This window comes from Heptranchias perlo, chromosome 5 (genome assembly GCF_035084215.1).
Source record: "Heptranchias perlo isolate sHepPer1 chromosome 5, sHepPer1.hap1, whole genome shotgun sequence".
Lineage (NCBI taxonomy): Eukaryota > Metazoa > Chordata > Chondrichthyes > Hexanchiformes > Hexanchidae > Heptranchias > Heptranchias perlo.
The window spans coordinates 15306839-15331572 of NC_090329.1; the positions used below are offsets into that span (position 1 = coordinate 15306839).

The 24734-nt window shown below is 46.1% G+C and overlaps 1 protein-coding gene across 1 annotated transcript in view; it reads right to left on the bottom strand.

The window, feature by feature from the left end:
* The window catches only part of LOC137321561 (adhesion G protein-coupled receptor B3-like), a 105435-nt gene that overhangs the window by 73329 nt on the left and 7372 nt on the right, over positions 1-24734 (bottom strand). Inside the window, exons 3-6 of the mRNA XM_067983958.1 lie at positions 13461-13625; positions 7321-7485; positions 2058-2159; positions 1628-1734 (exon numbers count right to left, since the gene is read on the bottom strand). Of these exons, the coding sequence (XP_067840059.1) occupies positions 1628-1734; positions 2058-2127 (177 nt within the window). The 5' untranslated portion in view covers positions 2128-2159; positions 7321-7485; positions 13461-13625. The remainder of the gene's footprint in view (positions 1-1627; positions 1735-2057; positions 2160-7320; positions 7486-13460; positions 13626-24734) is intronic.

Genomic DNA, 24734 nt, shown 5'->3' on the forward strand with positions numbered 1-24734 from the left:
ACTTCAGTATCAGTGGGCAGGTTTCACTTTTTAAAACATATTTGAGACGCCAGTGCAAAAAGAAACTTCCAGCAATGAGAACGAATAGAAGTACTGCAACAAGGACGCACATCAAAGTAGAATAAAACTTGGCACCGCTGACAGGAACCAGAGCATCTCTGATGCCTGCCTGTCCAGTGCAGCCAAAACATCTGCTGCCTAACCACCATTGAGGGTGTGGCGTTGCCCAGGACACCCACTCCATCCCCCAGTGACCCCAGGTGACCCATTTTCCCATTTTAGGAGCCCAGGCCATTGCCCTCGCCTGGTCACAACCCATGAGCTACAGTGGGAGGCCCCGTCCAATTTAACGGGCGGTCTCATTAACATTCAGACGGCCAACTGTTGACCTCAGACGGGCTTTTGGGCCTGCGGAGATCGGGGCGGCCCAGAGGCTGCAAGGTCGGCAGTCAGGTCAGTCATTGGGGCGGGGTGGGGGTGGGGGGGGAGAGTGGTTCACTGGTCGGTAGATGGGGGGGGGAGCTCTGGGAAGGCAGCAGCCCAAACTTTCTTTGTGGGGCCCGGAGGAGCACTCCTGTCCCTCCTGGCTCCTCTAAGAGAAGTTGTAAGCTTACTAGGACAGGGCCTTTGCTGGGTGACCACCAGGCTGAGCGGAGTGTCTGTGGCTGTCACGCCGTTCAATCGGCAGTTAAAATCGCATCGGGGTCCTCAAGACATGTTTGGACCCTGATTTACATTTATTCATGAGACTCCCGCCTGAGTCAGGCAGACATCTCAACTGCCTAAGAAAACAATCGCCGCGGGGTGGGAACTGAGTGGTAAGTTCACCTCTTAGGAACATAGGGACAGGAGTAGGCCATTCAGCCCCTCGAGCTTGTTCCGACATTCAATTAGATCATGGCTGTTCTAATCTTAACTCCATCTACCCACCTTGGTTCCATATCCCTTAATACCTTTGCCTAACAAAAATCTCAGTTCTGAAATTTTCAATTGACCCCCAGCCTCAACAGCTTTTTCGGAAAGAGAGTTCCAGATTTCCACTCCCCTTTGTGTGAAGAAGTGCTTCCTGACGTCACCCCTGAACGGCCTAGCTCTAATTTTAAGGTTATGCCCCCTTGTTCTGGACTCCCCCACCAGAGGAAATAGTTTCTCTCTATCTACCCTATCAAATCCTTTAATCATCTTAAACACCTCAATTAGATCACCTCTTAATCTTCTATACTCCAGGGAATACAAGCCTAGTCTATGGAATCGGTCCTCATAATTTAACCCTTTTAGCCCCGGTATCATTCTGGTGATATCAAATGTACTTATTTGATATCTCATTCATTCGGATGATTTCCATCGTTTCAACCAATTTACTGAGCGATTTGACAAAGCACAGCGGGAAGACGCAGAGCTGAAAACTGCCAGCATTAAATCTTTCATTGTACTTTCCCCCATGAAACCTGCCGAGCTATTTGGCGAGTATAACCTGTTCGGCCGTCGTTCATTGATAAATAAGCCAGCGCACTTCCTGAATATTTTTCACACACATTTTGTCATCAGTTAAACAGAGAGAAGGATTTGCTCCGATTTCTGCCTACTCTCAGTGAATGAGAAGTACTGCAGCTGACTTTGCACCTACTGAATGCTGTAAGTATCTGTACTCGTTTGATATGCATCTTGCAAAGCTGGGTGGCTCCCAGTAGGCAATCCCATTCCGATCGAGGGAGCAGCGTCTGCTAGTGGTGCCTGCAAGTCACAGAGAAGACAGGAATTAAATAGCAGCATTGACAGAGTGCTGCAGAGGGGGAAAAGAAAGTCAATAGCCTGTGAAATGCAGGAGCCAAGTTAAATCAATTGATCCTCGTTCATTTAATAGAAGTCATTTGATCTATAACATGTTGTCAAAACATTTGACTGGCATTGCACAAATGCATGAATTCTTCATCTTATTTGTTAAAAGCGCTTGAACGAAATGATTTTCTATTTTCGATGGATCAGTTTTGGATTTTGGAGAGGAGATTCCCACAGGCCTTTCTAACTACACGGGATGCTGTGTGCTTTCACGCTACCTGTCGCATTCGGTGGACATCTGTTGAACGCAAAGTCCCCGGCAGCTGTTCTCCTCCACACCATGGTCATCAGATAGTCCTCGGGACATATCTCGTAGGGCGCTGGAACAAAGGTCAAATCGTCACCCGCAAGTCATCAACAACCCGGCACAATTCATACAATCAGAGGAACGTACAGAGCAGAAGGAGGCCATTCAGCCCATCGTGCCTGTGCCGGCTCTTTGAAAGAGCTATCCAATTAGTCCCACTCCCCCTGCTCTTTCCCCATAGCCTTGCAAATTTTTCCCCTTCATGTATTTATCCAATTCCCTTTTGAAAGTTATTATTGAATCTGCTTCCACCGCCCAGGCAGCGCATTATAGATCATAACAACTCGCTGCGTAATTCTTTTATTCCTCATGTTGACTCTGGTTATTTTAATAATTACCTTAATTCTGTATCCTCTGGTTACTGACCCTCCTGCCAGTGGAAACAGTTTCTCCTTATTTACTCGATCAAAACCCCTCATAATTTTGAAAACCTCTATCAAATCTCCCCTTAAACTTCTTTGCACAGGGAACCTATCCACAGGAGACCTATACACAAGGAACTTATACACAGGGGGCCTATACACAAGGAACTTATACACAGGGGGCCTATACACAAGGAACTTATACACAGGGGGCCTATACACAAGGAACTTATACACAGGGGGCCTATACACAAGGAACTTATACACAGGGGGCCTATACACAAGGAACTTATACACAGGGGGCCTATACACAAGGAACTTATACACAGGGGGCCTACACACAAGGAACTTATACACAAGGAACTTATACACAGGGGGCCTATACACAGGAGACCTATACACAGGGGGCCTAAACACAGGAGGCCTATACACAGGGGGCCTAAACACAGGAGGCCTATACACAGGGGGCCTAAACACAGGAGGCCTATACACAGGGGGCCTAAACACAGGAGACCTATACACAGGGGGCCTAAACACAGGAGGCCTATACACAGGGGGCCTAAACACAGGAGGCCTATACACAGGGGGCCTAAACACAGGAGGCCTATACACAGGGGGCCTAAACACAGGAGACCTATACACAGGGGGCCTAAACACAGGAGGCCTATACACAGGAGACCTATACACAGGGGGCCTATACACAGGAGACCTATACACAGGGGGCCTATACACAGGAGACCTATACACAGGGGGCCTATACACAGGAGACCTATACACAGGGGTCCTATACACAGGAGGCCTATACACAGGGGGCCTAAACACAGGAGACCTATACACAGGGGGCCTATACACAGGAGACCTATACACAGGGGGCCTAAACACAGGAGACCTATATACAGGAGACCTATATACAGGACACCTATACACAGGGGGCCTATACACGGGGAACCTATATACAGGGAACCCAAACACAGGGACCTATCCACTGGAGACATACACGGGAGGCCTATACACGGGGAACCTATAAACAGGAGACCTATAAACAGAAGACCTATACACAGGGAACCTATATACAGGAGGCCTATACACAGGGAACCTATACATTCTCTGCTCTAAGGAGACCGATACACAGGGAACTTAAACTCAGGAAAACTATACACCGGAGACTTATACACGGGGAACCTATACACAGGGATCCTATACACAGAGAACCTATACACAGGGGCCTATACACACTGAGACAATACACAGGGGGCCTATACACAGGAGACCTATTCACAGGGAAGCTATATACAGGGAACCTATACACAGGAGACCTATACACAGGACACCTATACACAGCAGTCCTATACACAGGAGTCCTAGACACATCTATTAAGTTGTGTACATCAGAAAGCAATGGTTCTCCTATTAGAATGTTCCAAAATCTAAATTTCTGAACATGCCTCTTACAGGACGGGCCCTGTCTGCCCTCCAGTATCACCTTGAAATGAAACACTGACAGCGTGCAGCTATTCAACTGTGGTCGGCATCAAAACCAACACCAATTTGTCCTCGCCCGTATCCTTGCGGTACTAGCCTACTTCCGTGCGCTCTGGTATGAGCTTCCTGGATAACACTGAAGAGCTGCAAGCCTGAATGGATTTCTTATCTCTCTCACTAGCCCAGGGAAGCTGAAACCAACCGCAGAGACCCGATTGCTGCCCCAGCCGACACAGCACATGCCAGGCCTGTCAAACCTGGCCCCGTCCGTGTCTCCATGGCTCAGAGCCACATTTGCATTTACTCACTGAGCTGCCGATCTCAGCTCTGCCGCTGTGTGGTGACGCGGAACGAAAGCCAGGCCTTCGCCAACTGTAGTGCAGAGAGAGCCAGAGTGGAAGAGGGGACTCAAATCAGGGCTGCTCTAACGCTCCCCCTGGTGGACAATTTCAGAGCAGCCTCGGAGATGGCTCCCCGCTTGTCCATTTGAAATCTTGGCCGTAGGTGGTGAATGGAGCAGCGAGAGCCAAGAAAACAGGAGGGAAAATGGCCCAGGCTCCCCCTTGACTGGAGTGCATGAGGGTACAACAGTTCACCCCTGAGATAACCCCTCCATCGACCCCAGACCTAAAACTGCCGCCCAGGATATCGAAGCCATGCCAGCATGGTCCTCGGGGTGGGAGAATAAGGTGGCCAGCAAACTGCCTTTAAATTATTCTTTCCAAAGAGCTCCTCTGCTTATCTGTGGAGACTGGGGCCTAGCAGGGACTGCATCCAGGGCCCCAAGAGCGTAACTGCTGAGAAACGCAGTGGAGGCCATGTTTACCTCATTGGGGCGTATTAACTCTGCAATTGCCCACATCGGCGGGTAAAGTTTCCCCATGGGATCAGGAAAATGTCAAGGAAACGGAGACACAGGAGAGCTTTCAGGCCCAGACCTGCCGAAAAATGGGTTGGCGAGGGTGGGAGAGGCAGAAATTCCAGGCCAATAATTTAAATAAACAGGTCGTCAAAGAAAAAAGGAAAAAGACGGTTCAAATGTAATCGTTTTTTTTTTACAGCCGCAATAATTACATTTAATTTCCATCATTAAGTCTATACATTAAAGAATTTCATTTTAATAAAGTGCTTTTAATACACCAATTTCAGTCATTGCAATCATTTTTAAATAAGCCATTTACATAAGATCTTACAAAATACAACACATAGAATCATACAGCACAGAAGGAGGCCATTCGGCCCATCATGCCTGTGCTGCCTCTTTGAAAGAGCTATCCAGTTATTCCCACTCACCTGCCTTTCCCCATAGCCCTGCATATTTGCCCTTTTCAGGTAGTTATCTAATTCCCTTCTGAAAGTTATTATTGAATCTGCTTCCACCACTCTTTCAGGCAGTGGATTCCAAATCGTAACAACTCGTTGCGTTAAAAATAGCGTAAAATGTAACCTGAGTCAGGTAATCTCTTCGCTAAGTTTTGCCACAGGTTGATTACTGAGGTGCTATTTGGTCCCAAGCTCCTATTTAGTGCAGCGCAAAAACAGGAAACAGAATCTCTCAATCGGAGCCCTGTGACAAAAAGCCTCATTGCTGGCAGCCGATAGGTTAAAGCAGTGAACAGACATCCCATAATAACCAGCTGAAAAGATCTTGCCGAGCGCAAGAACGCAGCTAATCAATAAAGGAAAGAAGTGGGGGACGAGGCAGTGATCGTGCACAGATAGTCTCTTGCCATTTGACACGTGACCTCTCAAAATGGGGCACACACATAGTGCAGCTTTAAAACAGCTAAATTTAACCGAACTGACTGCCCAGAACATTTCTTCAGTGGTGTGCATCGCAGTGCTTGCAGATTGTAAGCAAAATGGTGCCTGTTTCTAAACCTGTCTTGCACGGGAAAGAGAAAATAGGCCCATAATACATCCCATATATCAACTTAACGGATTTTGAACACAACTTATAACACCTGGCAGTATGGGCTGTAAATTTATCCCTCAACCAACATCACTAAAAACAGATTGTCTGGTCATTGCCACATTGCCATTTGTGGGATCTTGCTGTGCGCAAATTCACATTTCCTACATTACAAAGTGACTACACTTCAAGAGTACTTCAGTGGTTATAAAGTGCGTTGGGACGTCCTGAGGTCATGAAAGGTGCAAGTTCTTTCTTTTTAAATCCTAATAGAGATTGACTGTGTCTTACAGCTGTTTTTTTTATTTAATTCATTCTTGGGATGTGGGCATCGCTGGCAAGGCCGGTATTTATTGCTCGTCCCTATTAACTGAGAGGCTCGCCAGGACATTTCATAGGGCAGCTAAGAGTCAATCGCATTGTCGTGGGGCTGGAGTCACATGTAGGCCAGATTGGGTAAGGACGGCAGGTTTCCTTCCCTAAAGGACATTAACGGCAATCCGACAGTTTCATGGCCCCTTCTACTGCTACCAGCTTTGTATTTCCAGGTCTTTTTTGAAACTGTATTCAAATTCTCAAACAGCCATGGTGGGATTTGAACTCACGCTCTCTGGATTATTAGTCGAGGCCTCTGGATTACTAGCCCACTAACAGGACCACCATGTTCGGAGTGCTCTGTGATAAATCTGAAATCCTACATCCAATCCATCAAGCCTTTCACTGGCTGAACCTACAAACAAGTTTGAACAACACATCCTCAGTATAGCACATCCATAAGAACTGGTCTGTCCTTAACTAATATGATTGAGGTGTGATCTGCCCAAACCCATTCTATGCTCAGTTCCACAATTTCGACCACAATAAAACTCTCACCAATATGCAAGCATCGTCCACACTTTCTTACAGCTATTATTTTAAGAATTTTACGAGGGACAGAATTAAGATGAAATAAGAAAGACTTGCATTTATATAGCACCTTTCGCGACCTCAGGGCGTCCCAAAGTGCTTTACAGCCAATGAAGTACTTTTTGAAGTGTAGTCATTGTTGTAATGTGGCAGCCAGATTGTGCACAGCAAGGGCCCGCAAACAGCAATGTGACAATAACCAGATAATCTGTTTTAATGATGTTGGTTGAGGGATAAATATTGGCTTGATACCCCTGCTCTTCTTCAAACTAGTGCCATGGGATCTTTTATGTCCACCTGAGAAGCAGGTGAGGCCTCAGTTTAATATTTCATCTGAAAAACTGCACCACTGACAGCACAGAACTCCTGCCAGTCTCTGGAGTGGGACTTGAACCCATAATCTTCTGCCTCAGAGGTGAGAGTGTTACCAACTGAGCTACAGTAGCGTTGAAATCAAACGTCGTTGTGTTAGGTTACTTCACAAAGAATAATCAAATGACCAGGAGTCTTACCCGGACACCTCTGCTCACTGCACTTTTGGATCTCTTCCCCCAGGCCTTCACATCGTTTCCCAGTGAAAGCTAGTCCCTGACACACTCGGACTCTTCTCTGCCAACCGCCATCACATGACTTCGAACATCCACTCCAGTGGCCCCAGGGATTCCATTTCCCATTTTCTTTAACATGAGGGAAGAGGAAAGAAACAGATTTGTATTAAAATGAGCAAGGTAAAACCCTAAAGGTAGATGATTTCCGTCAAGTTCCCGCAACGGTGGAATTTACACAGTGCATGCTCCAATAGTGCCAATCTATGTTTGCGCTTAGCGAGCACCAATGGGTGACTGCAAAACTGTTGTAGGTGAGGGGAGGATAGCTGCAAAGCAGTGGGGCTAATGGTCTGTGTGCAGTTAAACTATTGAACAATGAATGTTCTATCATTTTTGTACTATATAATTTTGAGCCTGAAACCTGAGTAGGATGTTTAGGGTTCATTCACAATCTGACTCACTGTTCATATTTTCCTTATCCTTTGTAAATGAAAAAAACAATTCGGCTGTTGAAACAAACTTTTGCCAGCACAGATATGGACACCATTCAAAGGCCACTTCTCATCTGGTTGGTTTAAGCAGTACAGTAACTCGGTTCCTAATCAGAGATCCTAGGGTTGGAACTCCTGTCTTCGTTGCCCTTAGAAATGAAAACACTACAGTTGACAAGTTTTGCTATCCTTCAGCTCAGTCGCGGGTTTGTACACAGTGAGAAGCTACTGCTTTGCAGTGGGGTGAAATTATCAGGATCAGTCATATGCTGCAGAGAAGTCACTTCGAGTAAAGTCCACACAGATTGATATTGATAGTAGGTAATCAGAGGCTTGGTGATCAAACCATTCTCTCCTTCTGAAGGGAGGTGTGGTACTCAGAAGGAGAAGTGGGGAAAGTTTAGATAACGTAAGGGTGAAGCAGAAATAATGCAGGAGTTAATGAGAAAGCCAATGAACAATGGAAATGTCAAATAAAACAGATTTGGTCTGTAAACTATTGTAAATTATTTACAAAGGATACATTTCAACTTTAGCACAAAGAGTTGGACAGGAAGTTGTCCCCAGAAAATCTGTAAATGCACAGCAGGGAGGTGACCATCAGAGAGCAGAAGATTGTTAATGTGTCTGTTAAACTATCCTTCTCTTTGTAATGCTTCCAGACAATCTAAGGAGATGAGTCTCTGGCTCCCGAATGTCAGGTGTTTAGTGTCTATGTCTCCCAGCAGCGTAGAGATGTGTCCATATCTCCCAGCAGTGTAGAGATGTGTCTATGTCTCCCAGCAGTGTAGAGATGTATCCATGTCTCCCAGCAGTGTAGAGATGTGTCCATGTCTCCCAGCAGTGTAGAGATGTGTCCATGTCTCCCAGCAATGTAGAGATGTGTCCATGTCTCCCAGCAGTGTAGAGATGTGTCCATGTCTCCCAGCACTGTAGAGATGTGACTATGTCTCCCAGCAGTGTAGAGATGTGTCCATCTCTCCCAGCAGTGTAGAGATGTGTCCATGTCTCCCAGCAGTGTAGAGATGTATCCATGTCTCCCAGCAGTGTAGAGATGTGTCCATGTCTCCCAGCAGTGTAGAGATGTATCAATGTCTCCCAGCAGTGCAGAGAGAAGGGTCCATATCTCCAAGCAATGTGGAGATGTGTCCATGTCTCCCAGCAATGTGGAGATGTGTCCATGTCTCCTAGCAGTGTAGAGATGTGTCCATGTCTCCCAGCAGTGTAGAGATGTATCAATGTCTCCCAGCAGTGTAGAGATGTATCAATGTCTCCCAGCAGTGTAGAGATGTGTCTATGTCTCCAAGCAGTGAAGAGATGTATCAATGTCTCCCAGCAGTGTAGAGATGTGTCTATGTCTCCAAGCAGTGTAGAGATGTGTCCATGTCTCCCAGCAATGTAGAGATGTGTCCATGTCTCCCAGCAGTGTAGAGATTTGTCCATGTCTCCCAGCAATGTAGAGAAGTGTCCATGTCTCCCAGCAATGTAGAGAAGTGTCCATGTCTCCCAGCAGTGTAGAGATGTGTCTATGTCTCCCAGCAGTGTAGAGATGTGTCCATGTCTCCCAGCAGTGTAGAGATGTGTCCATATCTCCCAGCAGTGTAGAGATGTGTCTATGTCTCCCAGCAGCGTAGAGATGTGTCCATATCTCCCAGCAATGTAGAGATGTATCCATGTCTCCCAGCAGTGCAGAGAGAAGTGTCCATATCTCCAAGCAATGTGGAGATGTGTCCATGTCTCCCAGCAATGTAGAGAAGTGTCCATGTCTCCCAGCAATGTAGAGAAGTGTCCATGTCTCCCAGCAGTGTAGAGATGTGTCCATGTCTCCCAGCAGTGTAGAGATGTGTCCATGTCTCCCAGCAGTGTAGAGATGTGTCTATGTCTCCCAGCAGTGTAGAGATGTGTCTATGTCTCCCAGCAGTGTAGAGAGAAGTGTCCATATCTCCCAGCAGTGTAGAGATGTGTCCATGTCTCCCAGCAGTGTAGAGATGTATCAATGTCTCCCAGCAGTGTAGAGATGTGTCTATGTCTCCAAGCAGTGAAGAGATGTGTCCATGTCTCCCAGCAATGTAGAGATGTGTCCATGTCTCCCAGCAGTGTAGAGATGTGTCTATGTCTCCCAGCAATGTAGAGAAGTGTCCATGTCTCCCAGCAGTGTAGAGATGATTCCATGTCTCCCAGCAATGTAGAGAAGTGTCCATGTCTCCCAGCAATGTAGAGAAGTGTCCATGTCTCCAAGCAGTGTGGAGATGTGTCCATGTCTCCCAGCAATGTAGAGATGTGTCCATGTCTCCCAGCAGTGTAGAGATGTGTCCATGTCTCCAAGCAGTGTAGAGATGTGTCCATGTCTCCCAGCAGTGTAGATATGTGTCCATGTCTCCCAGCAGTGTAGAGATGTGTCCATGTCTCCCAGCAGTGTAGAGATGTGTCCATGTCTCCAAGCCGTGTAGAGATGTGTCCATGTCTCCCAGCAGTGTAGAGATGTGTCCATGTCTGCAAGCCGTGTAGAGATGTGTCTACGTCTCCCAGCAGTGTAGAGATGTGTCCATGTCTGCAAGCCGTGTAGAGATGTGTCTATGTCTCCCAGCAGTGTCGAGATGTGTCTATGTCTCCCAGCAGCGTGGAGATGTGTCTACGTCTCCCAGCAGTGTCGAGATGTGTCTATGTCTCCCAGCAATGTAGAGATGTGTCCATGTCTCCCAGCAGTGTAGAGATTCCATGTCTCCCAGCAGGGTAAAGATGTGTCCATGTCTCCCAGCAATGTAGAGATGTGTCCATGTCTCCAAGCAGTGTAGGGAGATGTGTCCATGTCTCCCAGCAGTGTAGAGATGTGTCCATGTCTCCAAGCCGTGTAGAGATGTGTCCATGTCTCCCAGCAGTGTAGAGATGTATCAATGTCTCCCAGCAGTGCAGAGAGAAGGGTCCATATCTCCAAGCAATGTGGAGATGTGTCCATGTCTCCCAGCAATGTGGAGATGTGTCCATGTCTCCTAGCAGTGTAGAGATGTGTCCATGTCTCCCAGCAGTGTAGAGATGTATCAATGTCTCCCAGCAGTGTAGAGATGTATCAATGTCTCCCAGCAGTGTAGAGATGTGTCTATGTCTCCAAGCAGTGAAGAGATGTATCAATGTCTCCCAGCAGTGTAGAGATGTGTCTATGTCTCCAAGCAGTGTAGAGATGTGTCCATGTCTCCCAGCAATGTAGAGATGTGTCCATGTCTCCCAGCAGTGTAGAGATTTGTCCATGTCTCCCAGCAATGTAGAGAAGTGTCCATGTCTCCCAGCAATGTAGAGAAGTGTCCATGTCTCCCAGCAGTGTAGAGATGTGTCTATGTCTCCCAGCAGTGTAGAGATGTGTCCATGTCTCCCAGCAGTGTAGAGATGTGTCCATATCTCCCAGCAGTGTAGAGATGTGTCTATGTCTCCCAGCAGTGTAGAGATGTGTCCATGTCTCCCAGCAGTGTAGAGATGTGTCCATGTCTCCCAGCAGTGTAGAGATGTGTCTATGTCTCCCAGCAGTGTAGAGATGTGTCTATGTCTCCCAGCAGTGTAGAGAGAAGTGTCCATATCTCCCAGCAGTGTAGAGATGTGTCCATGTCTCCCAGCAGTGTAGAGATGTATCAATGTCTCCCAGCAGTGTAGAGATGTGTCTATGTCTCCAAGCAGTGAAGAGATGTGTCCATGTCTCCCAGCAATGTAGAGATGTGTCCATGTCTCCCAGCAGTGTAGAGATGTGTCTATGTCTCCCAGCAATGTAGAGAAGTGTCCATGTCTCCCAGCAGTGTAGAGATGATTCCATGTCTCCCAGCAATGTAGAGAAGTGTCCATGTCTCCCAGCAATGTAGAGAAGTGTCCATGTCTCCAAGCAGTGTGGAGATGTGTCCATGTCTCCCAGCAATGTAGAGATGTGTCCATGTCTCCCAGCAGTGTAGAGATGTGTCCATGTCTCCAAGCAGTGTAGAGATGTGTCCATGTCTCCCAGCAGTGTAGATATGTGTCCATGTCTCCCAGCAGTGTAGAGATGTGTCCATGTCTCCCAGCAGTGTAGAGATGTGTCCATGTCTCCCAGCAGTGTAGAGATGTGTCCATGTCTGCAAGCCGTGTAGAGATGTGTCTACGTCTCCCAGCAGTGTAGAGATGTGTCCATGTCTGCAAGCCGTGTAGAGATGTGTCTATGTCTCCCAGCAGTGTCGAGATGTGTCTATGTCTCCCAGCAGCGTGGAGATGTGTCTACGTCTCCCAGCAGTGTCGAGATGTGTCTATGTCTCCCAGCAATGTAGAGATGTGTCCATGTCTCCCAGCAGTGTAGAGATTCCATGTCTCCCAGCAGGGTAAAGATGTGTCCATGTCTCCCAGCAATGTAGAGATGTGTCCATGTCTCCAAGCAGTGTAGAGATGTGTCCATGTCTCCCAGCAGTGTAGGGAGATGTGTCCATGTCTCCCAGCAGTGTAGAGATGTGCCTATGTCTCCCAGCAGTGTAGAGATGTGTCCATGTCTCCCAGCAGTGTAGAGATGTGTCCATGTCTCCCAGCAATGTAGAGATGTGTCCATGTCTCCCAGCAGTGTAGAGATGTATCCATGTCTCCCAGCAATGAAGGGAGGCATGACCATGTCTCCCAGAAGTGTAGAGAGATGTGTCCATGTCTCCCAGCAGTGTAGAGATGTGTCCATGTCTCCCAGCAGTGTAGAGATGTATCCATGTCTCCCAGCAGTGTAGAGATGTGTCCATGTCTCCCAGCAGTGTAGAGATGTGTCCATGTCTCCCAGCAGTGTAGAGATGTGTCCATGTCTCCCAGCAATGTAGAGATGTGTCCATGTCTCCCAGCAATGTAGAGATGTGTCCATGTCTCCCAGCAATGTAGAGATGTGTCCATGTCTCCCAGCAGTGAAGGGAGGCATCACCATGTCTTCCAGTAGAGTAGAGAGATATGGCCCTGTCTCCCAGGAGTGTATCACATCATTACCCGGTATGGTAATCTTGATACAAACATTATCACACCACGACTCTGTGTGATATCCTCATAAGCTTCCCTACCGGATTACTACTGGGGCTTTAAAAAGTGAAATCTGATGATCTCACCTCCCTGCTAAAATGTTGAGTTTAATAAACTATTTGGATTCTGCTGAATTAACATTTTTTTTGAATTGATGGCGTGTGTATGGAAATGAGTTGAAATGAAATTGCAGACAAACCATTCCTTTTACAAGATCAATTTGGGAAGACTTCCTTTGTGCTGGGTGTAAGGAAATTATAAAAATGGTAATAAGTTCTGGGTTTTATGATTTCGCTTCACCTCGAGCACAGAGCAAGTCTTTCCATCTCCTGGAAGTCTATATATGTCAATGATCTTCATTCTTAGCAGATCACCACATTCCTCCAGAACTGGTCTCCCTCTGCTGGACGCATATGTAATTACACAATATAGTTCAGCACCACAGTCTGTCTCAGCTTAGTGCAGGTAGCATATCTAACATACTGATTATGTACCGCAATATCACAACAAAGTTTTACTTTGCTCCGTTTCTCTTGCTCTTTCGAAACACGCCCCCAAAAACGCTTGGGGCTGATGTGACTTGTTTCTACAGAGGACTGAATAGACTAACGCACGTACCTGTACAGTCGGAATTGAAGCATTCTCTGCTTTCAGCCCAGTGCCCTCTGCACTCTGAGCCCCCATGAGCTGCTGCAGTGCACAGTCTGGTTCGCTGCTGTGTCCCATTGGAGCACGTCACCGAGCATTCTGTCCAAGGACTCCATTCCTTCCATTGTCCGTCAACTGCAAAGATACAGGGATAAAAAGAGCCAATGTTAACCAATTTGCTGCCAATTAGTCCCAACAGCATGTTGATTTTAGCTTTATTAGTTATTCCTTTTGTTGCCATGCTTTGTCATTCTCCCTCTAATTGCCCCCCCCCTCCCCCCCTCCCCATCTTGTGCCTTCTCTCTCGGGAGTGACGAGTCATGCTGGGCTAGTATTCCACAAGGACCATCGTGACTCCAGTACCTTGCCATCGTGCCCAGTCCTTCCACCTGAACCTCAGTAGTGAGAGTCAGCAATCTATTCGTCACGTTCAGTCTTGTCACCTGTGATATCCGCATGTGGACTTTAAAGCAGGGTTTTCAAATTCTCATCCTTGTTTTCAGATCCCTCCCTGTCCTTGGCCCTCCCTATCTCTATCCTCCTCCAGCCCTACTACCCTCTGAGCTCTCTGCGCTCCTCCAATTCTGGCCTCTTGCGCATCCCTGATTTTAATCGCTCCACCATTGGCGGCCGTGCCTTCAGCTGCCTAGGCCCTAAGCCCTGGAAATCACCTCCCTAAACCTCCTCTGCCTCTCTACCTCTCTCTCCTCCTTTAAGACGCTCCTTAAAACCAACCTCCTTGACCAAGCTCCTGACCTAATATCTCCTCATGTGGCTCGGTGTCAAATTTTGTTTGATTACGCTCTTGTGAAGCGCCTTGGGACGTTTTACAATGTTCAAGGCGCTATATAAATGCAAGTTGTTGTTGTTTCCTGAACAGCAATCAGGAGCAAGTAACCACGGTAACGAACGGTGATTGTCCAACTGCAAATGGAGAACTTCGCCCACTGGAGGCATGCATTAGAACTTCAGGCATGCACCACGCCAAAGGTCTCAGCCAATGTTTGGTACACCATCGCTGTTCCTTCCAGTGGAGTCCTTAGGGGCACTGGAATGGATGTTCAAAGTCATGCTTCCGATATATATCCCGCCCTCCCAGAAAATATGGGTCATGGGAAAATACACGCAGCAAAACATTGTCACATTTCTGTGTGAATTGGGAATTCACCTGCAAATAAAAGGTTATTGCCGTGCTCTGTTAGTTCGTACCATAATATGACCCAAACAAGCTCATTAACAGTTTTAATTATACCTCCTTTATCCATTCCAGCAAAACACAGCTCTCTTCCTCTACCGCCCAGCAATATTTTGGCAGACACTGACTAACCAGAAGTTTAGACATCGAAGAATTCCAGAGGATTTGAGCGTGCAGCTCACATGGGACCCATTTTGACTGAAATTGGAAATGTTTTCTAAAAGGGAGGGTAACAGTGGCTAGGCCGAATTATAGTTGCCATGGTAACTAACTCCGTCCGGATTAAAACTTCATAATATCAGTAACAATGCATAATAAAATGTACAAGCTAATTATGACAACCATGTTGACAAGAATAAACCAAAAGCAATTACTGTTATCATTTACAAAATTACTGTACCAAAGCAAATACCGCAACCAGGCAGCATTTAAAGAAAACATTCACATTTATATTGCACCTTTTGCAACCAAAGTGATTCACAGCCAGTGAAGTCTTTTTGGAAGTGTCATCACCACTATAATGTTGGGAAATATGACTGCCACTTTGTGCACAGCAAGGTCCCACAAACAGCAATGAGATAAACGACTAGGTAACCCAATTTAGCGATAGTGGCTGAGGGATAAATATTGGCCAGGACATCAAGCAGAACTCCCCTGCTCTTCTTCAACTAGTGCAATGGGGTCTTTAACTTCCCTCTGAGAGGGTAGATGAGGCTGCAATTTAATATTTCATCCGAAAGACAGCACCTCCAACAGTGCAGCACTCCCTCAATACTGCAGTGAAGTAGGGCTTGAACCTATAACCTTCTGAATCAGAGTCAAGAATGCTACCCCTGAGTCATGACTGACACCTGGAGGTTGATTTTATCTGAGAGCGGGACTGGTGCATGGGTGGGTGAAGGCACTCTGGGAGATTTTGGCCTCAACATTCGGCTGCGCAGCTCCCACTTTTTGGGAGCGAAAAGGCCTCTTAATCTTCCAAAATGGCGGGCAGGAAGTCTTCACTCATTATGAGCCGGAAATGCGCTGCCCACCATATTGGTAAAGGCCAAAAGAAAATGGGCGTGCAATGGCCACCCCTGAAACAGGCGTTCGGCCCGTTGCATAAGCAAATAAGAGGCCCAACACCTGTGTGAGGCCCCCACTGCAAGATTGGATTGCCCTGAGGCAGCCAGCCAGAAAACCAGGCCGACACGTGGCCTAACAGGCGGTCCTTAAAGGGACCACTACAGGCTGCAACCAACCAGGTAGGTTCGTTAAATATTCTTACCTTAATATGGAGCAAGGAGGAGCTTCCTCCCCCAGCCCCCATATTCAAAGGCCGCTGGCCGCTGCCAGACACCAGTTCCCTCCCCCCTCCCCGATGACCACCGCCCCCCCCCCCACCCACCCCACTTCGAACTGAACCAGATCCCTCCCCCCGGTCGCCACCAATCCCTACCGATCGCATCGGGCATTTTAACTGCCTGCCCGGTTGCCGTCGGGCAGAGGGGCTGAAATTCCTCCCCGTGAGTTTAAAATGACCGTCAATATTTGAAATGACTCTTCAGTATATATCAGGGTAAATGCTACGAATTTGCTCCATCCTCCGAGAGTGCTTATCGGGTTCTGGTGTACGTTCACCCCCTCCCTCCCCACCCCACTCCCTACAGGCTCTGTGCTGACGGCATGAACGTGTAAAAGTTAATGCTGCCCAGTATTCTAGTCAAATCCAAGCATTGTACCTTTTAAAGCAGATTTGAATCAGATTGTTTGTTTTGAGCATTTCCCATTTCTTTCGCACTGTGTCGTCCCTCAGGTGCCCATTAATAAAGCTTACACCACCTGATCTCAAGAAGCAGGGGAAGAGGCCAGGTGCCAGGCCTCTGTCAACCTAAGATGCCACAGCGTCACTTGTTGGACTGTAACCAGGTGGATGAGACTCATGGTTTCGAAGCCAAAACCTTGAGGTAGATTTTTGTTTTCACTGCCTGGGTGGGTTATCCAGTGGGGTGGATCGCACATCCTTTATATACACCCTCCTGATTCACTGGTTAGGCCCCAGCTGGAGTATTGTGTCCAATTCTGGGCAGCACAATTTAGGAAGGATATCAAGGCCTTGGAGAGTGGGCAGAAGAGATTTACTAGAATTGTTCCAGGGATGAGGGACTTCAGTTATGTGGAGAGACTGGAGAAGCTGGGATTGTTCCCCTTGGAGCAGAGAAGCTTATGGGGAGATTTAAAAGAGGTGTTCAAAATTATGAAGGGTTTTGATGGAGTAGATGGGGAGAAACTGTTTCCACTGGCAGGAGGGCCGGTAACCAAAGGGCACAGATTTAAAATAATTGGCAAAAAAAGCCCGGGGAGAGATGAGGAGATTTTTTTTTAATGCAGTGAGTTCTTCTAATCTGGAATCCACGGCCTGATTCAATAGTAACCTTCAAAAGGGAATTGGATAAATACTTAAAAAGGAATCATTTGCAGGGCTATGGGGAAAGAGCAGGGGAGTGGGACTAATTGGATAGCTCTTTCAAAGAGCTGGCACAGGCACGATGGGCCGAATGGCCTCCTTCTGTGCTGTATGAGTCTATGATTCTCATTCCGTTAACTTCAATGGAATCAAAATCGAACGGGTTCTATAAAGGGTATGCGATCCGCTCCGTCAAATTATTGCCCGGAGGGGGGGGGAGGGTGAAGGCATAAATCTACCCCCTTGACCCCCCACCCCCAGTATGTCTGAATGGGTTGTTGCAATCATGCTCTTATGAGTGGCTGCCTGCTCTATTGATGAGTTATCTTCTTGGGAACACGGGCCACTTTCCAATCCAAATGTCGGCCTGATCTTAGTGTAGCGGATTGACCTAGTTGCTAGGCATAAGAAGGTCAATTTGCAGTGCTCAGTCTCATGATTGATCTAAAAGACCATCATTTGGGCTCCTTGTTACGCCAATTGGGGACTGATTTGGGGCTACGTACATCAGAGCCAGATCTGGAATAGAATCATTGAATCATAGAATCTTCAGCACAGAAGGGGGCCATTCGGTCCGTCGAGCCCGTGCTGGCTCTTTGAGAGAGCTGTCCAATTTAGTCCCACATCCCAGCTTTCTCCCCATAACCCTGCAAATTAGTCCTCTTCAAGTACATATCCAATTTCTCCTTATTTTCCCTCTAGTTCTTATGCCAATTATTTTAAATCCATGATCTCTCGTTACCGACACACTTGCTAGAGGAAACAGTTTATCCCTACTTGCTCTATCAAAACCCCTGACAATTTTGAATACCTCTTTTAGGGCTCCCCTTAACCTTCTCTGCTCTAAGGAGAACAATCTCCAATCTCTCCACACAACTGAAGTCCATCATCCCTGGTATCAACCTGGTAAACCTCCTCTATACCATCTCCAAGGCCTTGACATCCTGCCTAAAGTGCGGTGCCTAGAATTGTACACAATATTCCAGCTGAGGCCTAACCAATGATTTGTAAAGGTTTAGCATAACTTCTTTGTTTTTGTATTCAATGCTCCTATTTACAAAGCCAAGTATCCCGTACACCTTCTTAACCGCCTTATCAACTTGTCCTGCCACCTTCAAAGATTTGTGACTATGCACCCCAAGGTCCCTCTGCTCTTGCACCCCCCTCAAACTAGTACCATTTAGATTATACCGCTTCTCCATGTTGTTCCTCCCAAAGTGCATCACTTCACACTTATCCGAATTAAATTACATCTGTCATGTGTCTGCCCATTTCCCCAGTCTGTCTATGTCCTCCTGAAGTCTCCTACTATCCTGCTCACTATTTACTATGTTGCCAAGTTTTGTATCATCCGCAAACTTTGAAACTGTGCTCCCTGAACCCAGATCATTTATGTGTAACAAGAAAAGCAATGGTCCTGATACTGACCCCTGGGGGACCCCACTGCATACTTCTCTCCTGTCAGAAAAACATCCGTTCACCACTACTCTCTGTCTCCTATCCCTTAGACAATTATGTACCCAAATTACCACCGTCCCGTTAGTCCCACACGCTTCTATTTTCTGAGTAAGTCTGTCATGTGGTACTTTACCAAATGCCTTTTGAAAGTTCATATACATAATATCTCCTACACTGCTCTCATCAACCCTCTCTGATACTTCATCAAAGAACTCAATCAGGTTAGTCAGACACGATTTGCCTTTAATAAATCTGTGCTGGTTGTCCATTATTAACCCATGCTTCTCCAAGTGAGAATTAATTTTGTCCTTGACAATGTTCTCTAGTAGTTTTCCCACCACTGATGTTAGACTGACTGGCCTGTAGTTACCAGGTTTATCCTTCTCCCCTTTTTTGGGGTGTAACATTTGCAATCCTCTAGTCCTCTTGCAACACTCCCAAATCCAACAAAGAGGATTGAAAGATTGTGTACAAAGATTCCATCCTAGCTTCCCTCAGCATCCTAGGATGCATCCCGTCTGGACCAGGTGACTTGTTAACTTTGAGTGATGCCAATCTATTTAGCATCTCCTTTCTATCGATTTTATCCTATCCAATATCTCCACTCCCTCCTCCTCCTCCTCTACTGCGACATTAACTTCATCCTCTTCTTTTGTGAAGAGAAATGCAAAGTATTCGTTCAGTACCTCGGTCACACCCTCTGCCTCCACAAATGGATTTCCTTTTTTGTTCCTAATCAGAGCCACCATTCCTCTAACTGTCCTTTTATTTTTCACATACTTATAAAAAAAAATTGGGTTCCCTTTTATATTACCCGTTAATCTTTCCTCATACTCTCACTTTGCCCTTCTTATATCCTTTTCCAATATCCCCCTGCACTCTCTGTAATCTGCCTGGTTTTCTACTGTATTCTGTACCTAACATTTGTCATAAACCTCCTTTTTCTGTTTTATTTTAACCTCTATTTCCTTTGTCATCCAGGGAGCTCTAGTTTTGGATGCCCCATCTTTCTCCCTTATGAGAATATGTTTGGTTTGTACCCAAACTATCTGCGCCTGGAAGGCCTGCCATTGCTCATTTACTGTTTTCTTGGCCAATCTTTGTTTCCAGTCCACTGGTGCTAGATCCCTTCTCAAATCACTGCTCTCTTCCAGTTGGGTACTTTCAACTTTGATTTTTCTTTGTCCATTTCCATAACTACTTTAAACTGAATTATATTATGATCTAGAACAGGAATGTGCTGCGGGCAGAGAAAGCTAAGTTGGAAACATACATAAAACATTTTTTGAAAGAAGTAAAGTTTTATGAAACTGTTTATATTTGCATTGCAAGGTTGAACATAACATTCTAGAGTACTATTAGAATTAGAAAGCTATTTTTACTACCTAGCATTAGTACAATAAAATTAGGGCCACGTTATGCGACCCACAAGCAAGAACAGGGAAGTGGGACTAATTGGATCGCTCTTTCAAAGAGCCGGCCACAGGCACGATGGGCTGAATGGCCTCCTCCTGTGCTGTACCGTACTATGAAACTACTACTATGTGGACTGAGAAGTTTGAAAACTGTTTGGCCCAGGGACCTTGGAATTACCTTGCGTCTCCTTCAGTCTAAGGGTTAAATGGAAAAATGTACAGAGAACTTCTGCATCTACCAAAAAAGAGGCCTGTCCTATTTTAGTATTGTTCTTGGTGCTATGGTCCTGAAAGGATTAATCTATGATTCCCAGTCTCCGAGGAGACTGCCTCATGCTCTCCCCAATCATCTGGGGTTACCTCACATCAAAGGGCAATTAACTTCAATGACTGGAAAATTGGGAGCATCAGAAATTGGGAGCGGTGACCTCTGCACCCACCCCCAGCCCTCCCCTGACTCTCCCACTCAGATGAAAGTGCCACTTGCACCAAGGAAATGCAAGAAAGTTTTAAGATAAATCGGTCTATTTTTGGAAGAATTGCCAACTAAGGGATCCTTTTAAAGTCTCATTTCCTTTTTCATCATCAGGTTACAAAGTGCTACGATTGATTTCCTTTTGCTTTGCTCAGCTCTAGTGATTTTATTTATTCAAAGTAAATTTGTTTTAAGTATTGTTTTAAGGCCTTGAGCTGGGCTTCTGCTCCATCAGCAAGACCACCTACTTCCACCTCCATAACGTCCCCGGTCTCTGCCCCTACCTCAGCCCACCTGCTGCAGAAAACCTCATCTATGCTTTTGTTAACTCCAGACTTGACTATTCCAACAATCTCCTGGTTGGCCTCCCACCTTCCACTCTCTGTAAACTTGAGCTCATCCAAAACTCTGCTGCCCATATCCTAACCCGCACCAAGTCCCATTCACCCATCACCCCTGTGCTCACTAACCTTAATTGGCTCCCCGGTCCGGCAATGCCTCAATTTTAAAATTCTCATCCTTGTTTTCAAATCCCTCCATGGCCTCGCCCCCTCCCTATCTCTCTAGCCCTAAAACTCCTCTTCGAGAACTCTGCATTCCTCCAATTCTGGCCTCTTGCGCATCCTTGATTTTAATCACTCCACCACTGGCGGCCGTGCCTTCAGCTGCCCAGGTCCTAAGATCTGGAATTCATCCCTAAACCTCTCCACCTCTCTACCTCTCTCTCCTCCTTTAAGATGCTCCATAAAACCGACCTCTTTGACCAAGCTTTTGGTCACCTGTCCTACTATCTCCTTATGTGGTTCGTGTCAAAGGTGTGAAGTGCCATTGGACCTTTTTCTACGTTAAAGGCGCTATATAAATGCAAGTTGTTGTTCCTTGCCCAGCTCTACTGATGTCTCTCAAAGTAAATTTGTTTTAAGTATTGGGTTTCAATAACGTCATTAAGATGTTGCCTTAGCTGAATTGGTGACCCTGAAAGTGTGAGAGGGCTGGATTAATGCACGCAGTTCAAATGTGTACAGTTCTGGTCACCCTATTATAGAAAGGATATTATTAAACTAGAAAGAGTGCAGAAAAGATTTACTAGGATGCTACCGGGACTTGATGGTTTGACTTATAGGGAGAGGTTGGACAGACTGGGACTTTTTTCCCTGGAGAGTAGGAGGTTAAGGGGTGATCTTATAGAAGTCTATAAAATAATGAGGGGCATAGATAAGGTAGATAGTCAAAATCTTTTCCCAAAGGTAGGGGAGTCTATAACGAGGGGGCATAGATTTAAGGTGAGAGGGGAGAGATACAAAAGGGTCCTGAGGGGCAATTTTTTCACTCAAAGGGTGGTGAGTGTCTGGAACGAGCTGCCAGAGGCAGTAGTAGAGGCGGGTACAATTTTGTCTTTTAAAAAGCATTTGGACAGTTACATGGGTAAGATGGGTATAGAGGGATATGGGCCAAGTGCAGGCAATTGGGACTAGCTTAGTGGTATAAACTGGGCGACATGGACATGTTGGGCCGAAGGGCCTGTTTCCATGTTGTAAACTTCTATGATTCTATGATTCTATGACCCAATAGCTGATGCTTCCTGGTTTAATAATCATCGCTGCTAACATTAAATCTGCTCCTTTGCAAACAGGCTCATTAAAATCTGTCAGCGAGTTCACTCATCCACTCACTGTTTAAACAACATTTTTTTATATATCACATTTTACATATTTAAAGAACAAAGAAACTTTAATTCTTCGTGTTAAATAGGTTGGGACGGGAGGGAGGGGGGCTGTTGCTGAGAACATCAAGCCAGATTTGATCTTAACAAATCTTTATTTCTATTGGAAACCTTTATTTCTGTCTACAATTGTACGAGGGATGAGGGACTTTGGTTATCTGGAGGGACGAGAGAAGCTGGGATTGTTCTCCTTAGAGCAGAGAAGGTTAAGGGCAAATTTAATAGGGGCGCTCAAAATTACAAGGGGTTTTGATAGAGTAGATGGGGAGAAACTGTTTCCACTGGCAGGAGGGTTGGTAACCAGAGGACACAAATTTAAGATAATTGGCAAAAATAACAGCGGAGAGATGAGGGGAATTTTTTTTACGCAGCGAGTTGTTACGATCTGGAACGCACTGCCTGAAAGGGTGGTGGAAGCAAATTCAGTAGTAACTTTCAAAAGAGAATTGGATAAATACTTGAAAAGGAAAAATTTGCAGGGCTATGGGGAAAGAGCAGGGGAGTGGGGCTAATTGGATAGCTCTTTCAGAGAGTCGTCACAGGCACGATGGGTCGAATGGCCTCCTTCTGTGCTGTAAGATTCTATGATTCTATTGTACTGATGACAACAAACTTGGTGCAGAACCCACTTCTACCACTTGATGCTGCCAGTTCACTTAGTAAATAGCAGAAAGACAACAGAGTGTGCTAAGTGCACTTTTAAATAGTTAATGGTTACCGCACTGACTTAAAAATAAATATTGCAAAAAGACTATTAAAGGCATTTAAGTCTTGATTTTTGAAAGCGGTGTGAAAGTGCAAGATTAGATGGAAGCATTGCCAAATTGCACAATTTATAGGGATGTTTGCAATGTATAATTTGTCCCTCCGTAAACTTGAGCTCATCCAAAACTCTGCTGCCCCGTATCCTAACCTGCACCAAGTCCCGTTCACCCATCACCCCTGTGCTCACTAACCTACATTGGCTCCTGGTCCGGCAACGCCTCGATTTTAAAATTCTCATCCCTGTTTTCAAATCCCTCCATGGCCTCGCCCCTCCCTATCTCTGTAACCTCCTCCAGCCCTACAACCCTTTGAGATCTCTGGTTTCCTCCAATTCGGGCCTCTTGAGCATGCCCGATTTTAATCGCTCCACCATTGGCGGCCGTGCCTTCAGTTGCTTAGGCCCCAAGCTCTGAAATTCCCTGCTTAAACCTCTCCGTCTCTCTACCTCCCTCTCCTCCTTTAAGACGCGCCTTAAAACCTACCTCTTTGACCCAAGTTTTTGGTCACCTGTCCTAATATCTCCTTATGTGTCTCGGTGTCAAATTTTTGTCTGATTACGCTCCTGTGAAGCGCCTTGGGATGTTTTACTACATTAAAGGCGCTGTATAAATGCATGTTGTTTATGCACTGTTGCCAATCAGCTTGATTAATTAGCGCCAGTCTGAGACAAGAAGAAAACCTGGGAATATTGGGATAATGGCAGGAAATGTACACCAGGCCAGTCGGCATGGGACACACCAGCAGAAATCAGACCAAGGTGCCCACTGAAGGTGTTAACCTGCTTCAGATGCTGATTGACCTTCTGGGCATTTCCGGTGTGTTCCATATCGAGTGTTAGCATGATCTACTTTGGAAGCAGAATCGGAAGTATCCTGAAATGTTCCAGTACAATTGTGGCTAATTAAAGAAGAGCAGCAGAAGGAAACAAAAATTCAAACCTTTGTGATTAATGCAATCATTGGGAGAGCAAAATTCAGCTTCGGTGAGGGCCTAAACCTGGTGGTAGCGGATAGATTCCACCCGATTTTTCTTTACCGTTGACGTCTATTTTACCCCCAAAGAATCATAGAATAGGGTATGGCAGCATAGTGGTTATGGTGTTGGAATAGCAACACAGAGGTTGAAGGGTTAAATTTATCCAGGGATTTTCCCAATCCTCCATCGTAACTTTGGTGGAAGTTGCATGGAAACTCTGGAGTAACGGCACAGTTTCTCCAAGGTCTCCGCTGAAGTTACACTGGACGGTCGGTGGGACCACCAGCCAACAGCCCCCCCCCACCACCCCCCACTGTGGAAACTCGACCCCACTGACTTTAAATCCCACCACAGCAAATGTGAAATTGAATTCAATATTTCGAGTAACATGTGGGTAGCACCAAAGGAAAAATAAAATGTCCATTAAAAAAAAGTTGCTGGGTTGTTGTAAAAACTCAACTGGCTCATTAATGGTAAAAATCTAGGCTGACACTCCACTGTAGAACTGAGGGAATGCTGCACTGTCGGAGATGCCGTCTTTCAAATAAGGTGTTAACCCGTCTGTCCTCTTAGGTGGATGTAAAAGATCCCATGGCACTATTTTGAAATAGAGATGGGAAGTTCTCCCTGGTGTCTTGGCCAACATTAATCCCTCAACCAACATCACTAAAAAAACAGATTACCTGGTCATTATCACATTGCTATCTGTGGGACCTTGCTGTGTGCAAATTGGCTGCCTCATTTCCAAGATTACAACAATGACTACACTTCAAAAAGTACTTCATTGGT